At 43.0% G+C, this 12465-nt stretch overlaps 2 protein-coding genes across 3 annotated transcripts in view; one reads left to right on the top strand and one right to left on the bottom strand.

The window, feature by feature from the left end:
* The window catches only part of LOC113661268 (cystathionine beta-synthase-like protein), a 60076-nt gene that overhangs the window by 31527 nt on the left and 16084 nt on the right, over positions 1-12465 (top strand). The window lies entirely within an intron of this gene.
* Positions 6573-12465, bottom strand: part of LOC125138469 (cystathionine beta-synthase-like) — a 10222-nt gene continuing 4329 nt past the window's right edge. Inside the window, exons 6-8 of the mRNA XM_047815171.1 lie at positions 11196-11304; positions 7800-7884; positions 6573-7555 (exon numbers count right to left, since the gene is read on the bottom strand). Coding sequence (XP_047671127.1) covers positions 7419-7555; positions 7800-7884; positions 11196-11304 — 331 coding nt within the window. The 3' untranslated portion in view covers positions 6573-7418. The remainder of the gene's footprint in view (positions 7556-7799; positions 7885-11195; positions 11305-12465) is intronic.

The following is a 12465-nucleotide window of genomic DNA, read 5'->3' as shown; positions in this document are numbered from 1 at the left end:
AAAATACAGTGGGGTCAGTTCGGCCACAGCACAGTGCTCATTTAGTAAATGCACAGCTAAACAATATGCTAATTGTGGCCGTTAATGTTAAGTTAGCATTATGCCAAGTCGTCCCAAATAAAACAATGCATGGGAAACGGCTTTGTCGTGTCAGTTGCAGTGCACTATGCAACAAGCTATTGTAAACAAGCTAATGTTAACTAGATAAGTAATATTTTAATCGCTAATATAGCAGATTCATGGAAAATTACATCGGTAATCAGCATTTTTGCCGCAACTAATTTATGAATGAATCTGCATCAACTACATTAAAGAGAATTGCTTTATTTAAAGTGAATAAAATACACTATTTAATGGAGTTCAACATTAATTGAGCCGCAGCCACACACCTGACTCGTGTGTGCAGAGTAGTTGAGATGAACTGAGAAAGCAGGCAGTGGGTCAAACCACTGTGAGGAAGGGGAGGGGGAACTCCACTGTTTCTAAATGCATTTGTTTGTTTTATTTTCTACTTACACAATTATTTAGGTATACATACATATATTTTTCACAATAGAGAGTGCGATATTTTTTAAATAATTTTTAGGGGGGGACAATCCTTGGATGGGGGGACCCATCAAACCCAAATCACGTAAACAGCCATAGGGTCACAGCTCTGACGTGTGTAAAGCAGCAGCAAATAAATACATCAAGACCATAAAAAATCTGAACTTGTGATTTCTCACCTCAGCTGTATACAGGACACACTTAAAAGACATAAAAAGAGATAAATATAACATATACCACAGAAACTCTATCTCAAACCATTCTACCACACAGTTATATGAAAATAAGCTACAATAAAAAATCCAGATATACTGTATAAATGGTCTGCAGGTTTCTCCTCTTATTTTTGTTAAAATGAAGCTTTTACTGTGCCCCCTGATGTTTGCAATGAGAATTACAATTCTAAGAAAGTGTCAGTACTTTTTTTCAATATATTCTCTCACTCACTCACTCACTACCGCTTTATCCGAACTATTTGGGTCACGGGGAGCCTGTGCCTATCCACAGGCATCAAGGCAGGATACACCCTGGACAGAGTGCCAACCCATCGCAGGGCACACACACACACTCCGGACAATTTTCCAGAGATGCCAATCAACCTACCATGCATGTCTTTGGACTGGGGGAGGAAACCCCCGAGGCACGGGGAGAACATGCAAACTCCGCACAAGGCGGAGGCAGGAATCAAACCCCGACCCTGGAGGTGTGAGGCGAACGTGCTACCCACTAAGCCACCGTGCCCCCTCAATATATTCTGTATATTTTAACTAGTTTAATGAAGTCTAAAGGTTACAGCAGCTAAGTTCTGATCTAAAAGATTTTCTGAGCTTCTGCTTAAAAAAATAATTAATTAATTAATAAAAATAATAAAAAAAATCACACCCAGACCAAGATCATATATCTATGGCTCTAAATTTAATAATGCATTAATATACTGATAAATGTGGCTGTGGGGATATGGTAGCTCAGTGGTTAAGGTGTTTGACTACTGATTGGAAGATCATTGGTTCGAATCCCAGGTCCACTAAGTTGTCACTGCAGGGCCCCTGAGAAAGGCCTTTAACCTTCAATTGCTCATATGTATAAACTGAAATAAAAAAATGTAAGTCACTCTGAATCAGAGTGTCTGCTAAATGCTGTAAATGTAAATAAACATGGATCATTTTATTATTTCATTTTTGTGTCACTCTCTATTCATATTCATCTGTTCCAGTCTCTCTGTAGTAATATAACGTGCTCTGGTCGGGACCCTGGGGCACTAGGAGCCAGGGAATCTGCTCCATTACACATGGCTGAAACGAACACAGTAACATTTATTCATCTAGTCAAGAGTCAAGAGTCAAGAAGCTTTTATTGTCATTTCAACCATATACTGTATAGCAGTTGCAGTACACAGTGAAATGAGACGTTTCTCCAGGATCATGGTGCTACATAAAACAAAGACAGGGCTACGGACATGTAAGTAGTCTTAGCCACATAAAGTGCAACTGTGCAACCTGGTGCAAACAGTACTGGACAAGACAAACAAGACAGACAGGACAGTACAGGACAAAAGACAGTGCAGACACAAAGTTACAAAACAATACAAAAAGTACAAAAAATACAATACACTAAAGACAACAAACAGTAACAGAAACAGCGCCGACCAACCAGTGTATATACTGTATGTGAATACTGAATGTTCAAACAATATTTCATGCAGTAACATTACAATGAACACAGTTTCTTAGCAGCAGGTCCTTGGGATAATATATAGAATTGTGCAAAAAACAGCAAATGACTGAAATATTGTAGAGTATATGCGAAATGGCTGAGGTATTATACAATATGTGCAAAAACGGCTGAAATGTTGGACAGTTTGTGCAAAAACAACAGAAAAGTGTGCAAAACAGCATGTAAACAGTTTGATGGATTGTAAGCAGAAAGTAAACAGTATGATGTGTCAGTGTGTGTGTTTTGTGAGGGTCTATGCAGTCCATACAGATCATGTGTGTGTATGTTGTGCCCAGTACAGTTCAGTTCAGTTATTGAGAAGTCTGATGGCTTGTGGGAAGAAACTATTACACAGTCTGGTCGTGAGGGCCCGAATGCTTCGGTACTTTTTTCCAGACGGCAGGAGGGCTTAGAGTGTGTGTGAGGGGTGTGTGGGGTCATCCACAATGCTATTGGCTTTGCGGATGCAGCTTGTGGTGTAAGTGTCCATGATAGGGGGAAGAGAGACCCCAATGATCTTCTCCGCTGTCCTCACTATCCACTGCAGGGTTTTGCGATCCGAGATCATACAGTTCCCAAACCAGACAGTGATGGAGCTGCTCAGGATGCTCTCAATGGTCCCTCTGTAGAACATGGTCAGGATGGGGGGGTGGGGGGGGGGGGGATGTGCCTTTCTCAGCCTTCATAGGAAGTAGAGATGCTGCTGGGCTTTCCTGGTGATGGCGCTGGTGTTGAGTGACCAGGTGAGGTTCTCCGCTAGATGAACACCAAGAAATTTGGTGCTCTTGACGATCTCTACGGATGATCCGTCGATGTACGTCGATGTCTGGTTTGGACAATACGCGAACTGTAGGGGGTCCAGTGAGGATGGAAGCTGGGTCTTGATGTGCCTCATGATGAGCTTCTCAAAGCACTTCATAACTATGGGTGTGAATGCAACGGTACGATAGTCATTGATGCAGGACACTGTAGACTTCGTGTAGTGATGGTCTTGGAGACGGTCATGTCAACAATGCACTTGCCGATGTCACTGCTGACGTGTGCTCCTCCAAGTTGACGGAGTCACCGTTGCAGCCTCCCTGAAGATATTCCAGTCAGTGCACTCAAAGCAGCCCTGAAGAGCAGAGGTGGCTCCTGCTGGCCAGGTTTTCACCTGCTTCAGAACCGGTTTTGAGCATCTGACGAGTGGTCTGTATGCTGGAATTAGCATAACAGTGATGTGGTCTGAGTAGCCAAGGTGGGGGCGGGGCTCCGCACGGTACGCGCAGGGAATGTTTGTGTAAACAAGATCCAGCGTGTTTTCACCTCTCGTAGCAAAGTCCACATGTTGATGGAATTTAGGGAGCACTGACTTGAGATTTGCATGGTTGAAATCTCTGGCTATGATAAACAATCCATCGGGATGAACATTCTGTAGGTCACTAATAGCTCACTTAGCACCTCTTTAGCATTAGCGCTAGGAGGAATGTAAACTCAGACAATGAAAACAGTAGTAAATTCCTGTGGTAAATAAAATGGTCTGCATCCCCTGCTGAAAAATCCAGCATAAACCAGCATGAATTCCATGCTGGTCCAGGCTGGTTTTTACTGGTATAATGCTGGTGTAATGCTGGTCAATGCTGGTATAGTGCTGGTATCATGTTTTTGCCACTGTATTTAGGATTTTGTTTTGGGGTAAATGAAAAGCTTCCGCTTCTACACAACGTATCTGCTGATCACTGGGAATCAGAATGTTTGCATACGTGAGGTACCTGGATGATGGCTGCACGGCAGTTGTTTAAACTAGCGAAATTAAGGACTTTAACTATGACATGTTTACCAAGTTCAGGTTTATTGGGTACGATGGAAGCAAGACTTCTTCAGGGCACAAATACTAATGCTTAAAGGTATGTAACTTAAGCAGTAGCTGTTTTATCGTAACTTGTTCACTGCACAATATAAACAAATGAGTGATATATAGTTTTGTTTCTTATTTTGTTTCTATAATTTTTTCAGAGAATAAAGAAGACATAGAGCAGAAGTTGTCTAAAGGCAAACGACTCCGGGTAGCACCTCTTAAAAAACGGTCATCGCCACCACATTCTACTTGTTACCCGCTAAAAGAGAGAGCGGAAGCTAAGACCAAAAATGTGTGTTGTAAAGGTTATATTGTGTAACGTTATTAGTGCACATGTGTACATTACAGTGTGATGGCAAATGTCATTGTCGAATAAATATTTTAAACAAACATACATATACATATATATAATGTGTGTGTGTGTATACTGTATTTTCTGCACTATAAGACACACCTAAGAGCCTGAAATTTTCTCAAAAATCTCCCGTGCACCTAATAATCCGGTGCGCCTTGTATGTGCACCGAGTTCCAAAAATCTGTAAAAATGTTCTCGTGCGGCTTTGGTAAGCGCTCCGCTTGATTGACTGTCCGAACATTTCCCGCTAACACAGGGACGTAATACATACACTATGTACGCTGGCAGCGATAAACCAATCAGAGAACATTACATAATGCATACAGTATGTACGCTTACTTCCGCCACGCCTCCGGTAGGTATACTACCGGTATGTTGCAAAACAACATTTGTTTCTTCCAACCATTATGCGCTCCACATTCCAGTCCAGTAGGTGGCGATAAATGCACCTTAAGTTGGTTTGCCATCCGCTAATAAAAATCAGATGCTTACAAGGCACAATTCAAACTACAGGCTATCAGTTATATGGTTGTAAATGAGAATAGAGCAGCTGAAAGAATTCAACATCAATGAATCTATGGTTTGGAAGTGGAGGAAGCAAGAAAATGAACTGCGCCAAATTAAGAAAACATAGTAGATGAGGACTTTGATGGATTTGTGGGAGTAGATTGATTAAAAAATAATGTGTGTATTGTAAAATAGTAGAATAAAGTTCAACTAAACTCACTCTTTTGCTTCTTTTACATTTTTTTGTAGACCGTATGTTTTAGCATACGCCTTATAATACGGTGCACCTTATGTATGGGTTAAGTACAGAAAGTCGTGGTTGTGGGGCAAGTCGTGGCCTAACGGTTAGAGAGTCTGACTCATAATCCTAAGGTTGTGGGGACTGAGGTGCCCTTGAGCAAGGCACCGAACCCCCCAACTGCTCCCCAGCATAAAAGGCTGCCCACTGCTCCGGGTGTGTGTTCACGGTGTGTGTGCACTTTGGATGGGTCAAATGCAGAGAACGAATTCTGAGTATGGGTCACCGTACTTAGCCGTATGTCACGTCACGTTACGTCATGCCACGTCACTTATAATAGACCCTGTAATTGAAACTGCGCCTTATAATTCGGTGCACTTTATCGTGCGAAAAATACGGTGTATATATATATATACTAAGAATGTGATATGTAACAAATGGGTTTTGTTGTGGTGTTGCTGGGATTATACTAGCATCCAAAAGACAACATATGTTGACCAGCACACCAGCATCCCAGGCTGGTTGGCCAGCACACCAACATCCCAGGCTGGTCAGCCAGCACACCAGCCACCAGCACCTAATGCTGGACCAGCATGCAAAACATACCTTATGCTGGACCAGCAATGCTGTTTTTTTTAGCAGGGTCTAACAGTCACAAACTCCACTGACGATGAGCAGTAAGTACTGTAGAAATACGCACAGAGTTCTTGCACCATTCCGTGTTGATATAAACACACACACCACCACCGCGAGTCTTACCACAAAGAGCTGCGTTTCTGTCGGCTCTAAATGAAGTTAACCCATCCAGTTGAATGGCAGCGTCCGGAACTCTGTCGCTGAGCCACGTCTCCGTGAAAACAAACACGCAGCAGTTTCTAATCTCTCACCGTGTGGAGCGTTTGAGTTGGATGTAGTCCAGTTTATTGTCCAGGGAGCAAACGTTGGCTAATAGAAAGGATGGGAGAGCCGGGCAGCTAGGGTTTGTTTTTAGCCTAGCACAGACACCCGCTCGCTTACTGCGCTTCCGCTTCCAATAATGTTTATGTGCTGTTAAAGTGCTACCATAAAATGTATTTACAGGTAAAATGCTATTTATTGTTGGTCTTATCAGTATTACTCCAGTCAAATTTATGAAATTTAAAATTCAAATTACTTTTAAAATTTTATTTGTCATCAATTACCTCAGTTCTGACTTCTCATTAACAGTAAGTGCTAAATCACAGCTTCCTCTTGTGGCAAAAAGCAGGAAACACAAAACACACAATCTGCCCTGAAGAAAAAGCTTTATTTATAAATAAGAGCAAATTCTATGCATTTAAAAATTGTAAAAAATATTTAAAATAAAATAAATAAATAAAAAATATTGGAGCTTGTAATGAATCTGGTCACCTCATAACACACCTTTATTTACATCCAACATGTTTTATACACAGTTTTACAATAACCTGACATGTAAAAGAGAAAGAAAAAGAAAAGTAAGAAGAAAAACTATCCATTCTTTAGAGAAGGCCAAAACATCCATAATCATTCACAGTCTGACAATAATACAGAAATATTATATATTTTTACAAGAATTTTTTGATGAAAAATGAGTGTGACTGCCAAATGGCATAAATGGATATGTAAATTCTATACTATTTATATTCTTCGCATCTTCTAATGAAGACTGCTCTTCTGCATGTGGCCACAAGGTGGCGGTCGAGCCTCATATAGAAAGCCAAAAAAAAACAAAAAAAAAAACAAAGTAGCAGCTGTGTTCATTTTGAAAGTTCTCATAAAGCTTCCCTCTGTTTTACTTCAAGTGTACACAAAGCTCAAAAAGTAAAAATACAGTTTAATCTTTACTGCATTGTGAATAAAGCGAGTTTAAAGAGCAACGGTGACGTCAGTGAGTCACAGCGATCTCAGTATTTGGCGGGAAACAGTAACACTTTCTGGATTGGATTTGAACAGCAATCATTACAGGAGCAGAGTGTAAAAAAAAAAAAGAGGCAAAGATGAGCTGCAGTGATCTGACTGGGGTTGGACTTCATTTCTGTCCCAGAAAATTCTTAATACAAGGTGTAGAAACCTGTTTAAACAGATTGCAGACTGCACCTTTAAGCTCATAAACATATGCATTTACAGTACATGAGAAGGAAAAAGAAACCCAATAAAATAGAAAAATATGTAAAGTTGACTCTCGCATATGTAAAACAATGTGTGTGTGTGTCAGAGATCAGCTACATATCGTCGGGGAGCGAGCACTCAGACAACGAGCGCTCTCTCCTCTCACAAGTGGTCACAAAGTTCAGCAGGTCGATGGCCGTGACGATGCCAAACACCATCTTCTTCAGAAGTGACGAGCCGTCTGTCAGGTCTAAGGAGAGAAACAGAGAGGGAGTGAGACAAACAGAGGAGAGAGAACAAGAGACAGAAAGAGCAAAAGGTAGACAGAGAGGAAGTAAAATCATCATTTAACCAATGTGTGTAAACTCGCAAAAGCTTCCAGTCATCAAGTAATTAGAGAATAATACTTAAAAAAAAAAAATAAAAAAACAAAGCACCATAGATAAAGCCAAGGGTGCCAATACTTTAATCAAAAAGAAAATGGAGATACTTACACTGGATCTGATCATGAACCACCAGGGCGAAGTGGTCCGTTTCTAGGATCCTGGAGAGTTTACCCAGTTTATCTGTGAGATGAACCTGCAAACACAGACACGCACACAGACACATACACACAGGCACACACAAAGACACTTTTTTACACACATTTATGAAGTATTTTCATTGTGTCATGATTTGACTGAAATTCATTTGGCCTGAAGTTCAATCTGATGTGTATAAACGGATAAATACATACACTGGTGCATGTGTGTGTGTGTGTGTAATATGTGAATTTGGATTGTGGTGTGTGATTAAAGGTGTAGCTGGCATGACGGTGGGTGTGTCAGGTCATGCCCACATATTTATGAGGTAGCGTGTGTGTGTGTGTGTAATCTAGCCATGGGGGTCACAGTCCAGTGACTTCTGTGCCGGTCCCAAGCCCGGATAAATAGAGAGGGTTGCATCAGGAAGGGTATCCAGCGTAAAACATTGCCAAATTTAACCATGTGAATCGTCAGTACGAATTTCATACCGGATCGGTCGAGGCCCGGGTTAACAATGAACGCCATCGACGCCCTTGACCTACAGGGCGCCGGTGGAAATTGGGCTACTGTTGGTTGAAGAAGTAGAGGAGGGAGGAGAGTGCACAGACAGAGAGAGAAGAGGAAAGGTAAGAGTATAGGACTGAGAATAGGAACTCTGAATGTTGGTACTATGACAGGGAAAGGTAGAGAGCTGGCTGATATGATGGAGAGAATGAAGGTGGATATACTGTGTGTACAGGAGACCAAGTGGAAGAGTAGCAAGGCTTGTAGTATAGGAGCAGGATTCAAGCTGTTTTATTATGGTGTGGATAGTAAGAGAAATTGGGTAGGTGTGGTCCTGAAGGAGGAGTTTGTGAGGAATGTTCTGGAGGTGAAGAGAGTGTCAGACAGGGTGATGAGTCTGAGGTTAGAGATTGAAGGGGTGATGTTGAATGTTGTTAGTGGTTATGGGGGGCATAGGTTGTGAGTTAGAGGAGAGCGAAATTCTGGAGTGAATTAGATGAGGTGATGGATAGTATTCCCATGGGTGAGAGAGTGGTGATAGGAGCGGATTTTAATGGACATGTTGGTGAGGGGAACACAGGTGATGGGCAAGTTTGGAGTTAAGGAAAGGAACGTTGAAGGACATGGCTGTGGTTCACTTATTTTCAGAAGAGGGAGGAACATAGAGTGACTTACAAGAGTGGAGGTAGGAGAACACAGGTAGATTACATCCTTTGTAGAAGAGGCAATCTGAAAGAGGTTACTGACTGTAAAGTGGTAGTGGGAGAGAGTGTAGCCAGACAGCATAGGATGGTGGTGTGTAGGAAGACTCTGATGGTTTGTAAGAGGAAGAGGTCAAAGATAGAGAAGAAAACTAAGTGGTAGAAGCTGAAAAAGGAGGAATGTTGTGAGGAGTTTAGACAGAAGTTGAGGCAGGCTCTGGGTGGTCAGGTAGTGCTGCCAGATGACTGGGAAACTACAGCAGAGGTGATCAGGGAGAAAGGTGCTGGGTGTGTCATCTGGAAGGAGGAAAAGAGATAAGGAGACTTGTTGGTGGAATGAGGAAGTTCAGGATAGTATCCAGAGGAAGAGATCAGCCAAGAAGAAGTGGGATATGGACAGGACTGAAGAGAATAGACAGTCATACAAGGAGTTACAGTGCAGAGTTAAGAGGGAGGTGTCTAAGGCCAAGCAGAAGGCTTATGACGAGTTGTACACTAGGTTAGACACTAGAGAAGGAGCGAAGGACTTGTACAGGTTAGCTAGGCAGAGGGATCGAGATGGGAAGGATGTGCAGCAAGTTAGTATTATAAAGGATAGAGATGGAAGGGTGTTCACAAGTGAGGAAAGTGTACAGAGGAGATGGAAGGAATACTTTGAGGAGTTGATGAATGAGGAAAATGAGAGGGAAAAAAAGTAGAAGGGGTGAACTCTGTGGAACAGGAAGTAGATAAGATTAGAAAGGATGAAGTCAGGAAGGCTTTGAAGAGGATGAAAAGTGGAAAGGCAGTTGCTCCTGATGACATCCCGGTAGAGGTCTGGAAGTGTCTAGGAGAGGCAGCAGTGGAATTTTTAACTAGTTTGTTCAACAGGGTTTTAGAAAGTGAGAGGATGCCTGAGGAATGGAGGAGTGTGTTAGTGCCGATCTTTAAGAATAAGGGTGACGTGCAGAGTTGCAGCAACTATAGGGGGATAAAGTTGATGAGCCATACAATGAAGCTGTGGGAAAGAGTAGTGGAAGCTAAGTTAAGGAAGGTGGTGGAAATTTGTGAGCAGCAGTATGGCTTCATGCCCAGAAAGAGCACAACAGATGCAATTTTTGCTCTGAGAATGTTGATGGAGAAGTATAGGGATGGTCAGATGTGTTTGTAGACTTGGAGAAAGCGTATGACAGGGTGCCAAGAGAAGAGCTGTGGTACTGTATGAGGAAGTCAGGAGTAGCAGAGAAGTATGTCAGAGTGGTGCAGGACATGTATGAGAGGAGCAGGACAGTGGTGAGGTGTGCTGTAGGTCAGACAGAGGAGTTCAAAGTGGAGGTGGGACTGCATCAGGGATCGGCTCTGAGCCCCTTCCTGTTTGCTATAGTGATGGACCAGTTGTCAGAGGAGGTCAGACAGGAGTCTCCTTGAACAATGATGTTTGCAGATGACATTGTTATCTGTAGTGAGAGCAGGGAGCAGGTGGAGGAAAACGTGGAGAGGTGGAGGTTTGCACTGGAGAGTAGAGGAATGAAAGTCAATCGTAGTAAGACTGGGTACATGTGTGTGAATGAAAGGGAGGGAAGTGGAACAGTAAGGTTACAGGGTGAAGAGGTGAAGAAGGTACAGGAGTTTAAGTACTTGGGGTCAACAGTCCAGAGTAATGGAGAGAGTCGGAAAGAAGTAAAGAAGCGAGTGCAGGCAGGTTGGAGTGGGTGTGTAGAAAGGTGTCAGGAGTTCTGTGTGATAGGAAACTATCAGCGAGAATCAAGGGGAAGGTGTACAGGACAGTGGTGAGACCGGCCATGCTGTATGGTTTAGAGACAGTGTTACTGAAGAAGAGACAGGAGTCAGAGCTAGAGGTAGCCGAACTGAAGATGTTGAGGTTCTCTTTGGGAGTGACAAGATTGGACAGGATTAGGAATGAGTACATCAGAGGGACAGCTCATGTCGGACGTTGAATGTTAGACATGGAGCTGCCAGGCAGGAGGCAAAGAGGAAGGCCAAAGAGGAGGTGAGGAGGTATATGGATGTAATTAATGAGGATATGAAGCTAGTGGGTACAAGTGTTGAGGATGCAGAAGATAGGGATAGGTGGAGAGAGTCGCTGTGGCAACCCCTGAAGGGAAAAGCCGAAAGAAGAAGAAGAAGTGTGTGTGTGTGTGTGTGTGTGTGTGTGTTATACCTGTTTGAACTGCTTATACAGGACTTTGTTGACAGGGTCAGAAGGACTGACCTTCCCAGCGAGTACAGAGGACAGCATGTTACCCAGTGTGACCATCCCCATGATCATTCTACACACACACACACACACACACACACACACACACAAAGGGATTTAATTATTTAAACTAAACATTTGCACAATCTTTAACATTTCTTCAGGAGCTTGTGAGTGTGTGACTGGCTGTGTGTTCAGTGGTTTCAGGTTAGGAACTGGATACTGGCAGATTGGGTTCTATTACATTTACAGCTGGAGTTCACCTTAGTACCCTTTGTCAAATATTTAGCATTCACCCCACTTGAACTATTGTACTGTACATATCTGGGACTGGAATAGACTTAATTGAAATGCCATTGATATAAACAAATTAGACCACACTAAAAAATAAAAAAAAGACAGTTAAAATGTTCCCTCTGGTGGCAATTGGAGGATGAGGCAGGCGCCTCAACCATGACAGACCCACTGACCGGGTTGATAATCAGGGTGCGTTCTGCGGTGTTTGTCGGCTTCGAGTTTCTGTCTCCTGATGGCTCTTTGTAGCTGGTGGTACGCTTCGTTCCAAGTTTCTTCACTTCTATGAAACCAATCGTCTACTGCTGGCAGATCAGAGGGCTCGCCGGACCATGGGAATAAGGACGGTTGATATCCATGTATGCATTGAAAGGGTGTGATGCCAGTGGCTGGTTTGAGGAGTGAGTTCTGTGTGTATTCCGCCCACATGAGGAACCTGCTCCAGTCGGCCTGATTATTTTGGCAGTATGAGCGGAGGAAACGGGTAAGTTCTTGGTTCATACATTCTGTCTGGCCGTTGGCTGGTGATATCCTGAGGTGAGACTGATGTTGATGTTCAACCGTTTGAAGAAGGCTGACCATACTCATGATGTGAACTGTGGCCCTCTGTCGGAGACGATGTCTTCTGGTAAACCGTAGAAACGGAACGCGTAATTGCAGAGGGTTTCAGCTGTTTCGAACGCAGTGGAAAGTTTGGGTAGTGATATCAGACGGCATGCCTTTGAGAACCGATCAATAACAGTGAGGATTACAGTGCAGTTGTTAGATTTGGGCAGGTCCTCAGACAGAGAGGGCCACCAAAACTTGTTCTGAGCGAGCAGAGTGCCCGAAAAGCCGGGATGACTGGAGTTGGGTATGGCATGTAGTAGATCGTAAGTGTAAGCCTTTAGGCACATAGGTCTTGGCGGGAGGACAGTTGTCAGGAGGCGGAGAAAGCAGA

Source organism: Tachysurus fulvidraco, chromosome 6, assembly GCF_022655615.1.
Source record: "Tachysurus fulvidraco isolate hzauxx_2018 chromosome 6, HZAU_PFXX_2.0, whole genome shotgun sequence".
Lineage (NCBI taxonomy): Eukaryota > Metazoa > Chordata > Actinopteri > Siluriformes > Bagridae > Tachysurus > Tachysurus fulvidraco.
Note: the sequence above shows the minus strand (reverse complement) of the source record. Positions and strands in the feature narration are given on the sequence as shown.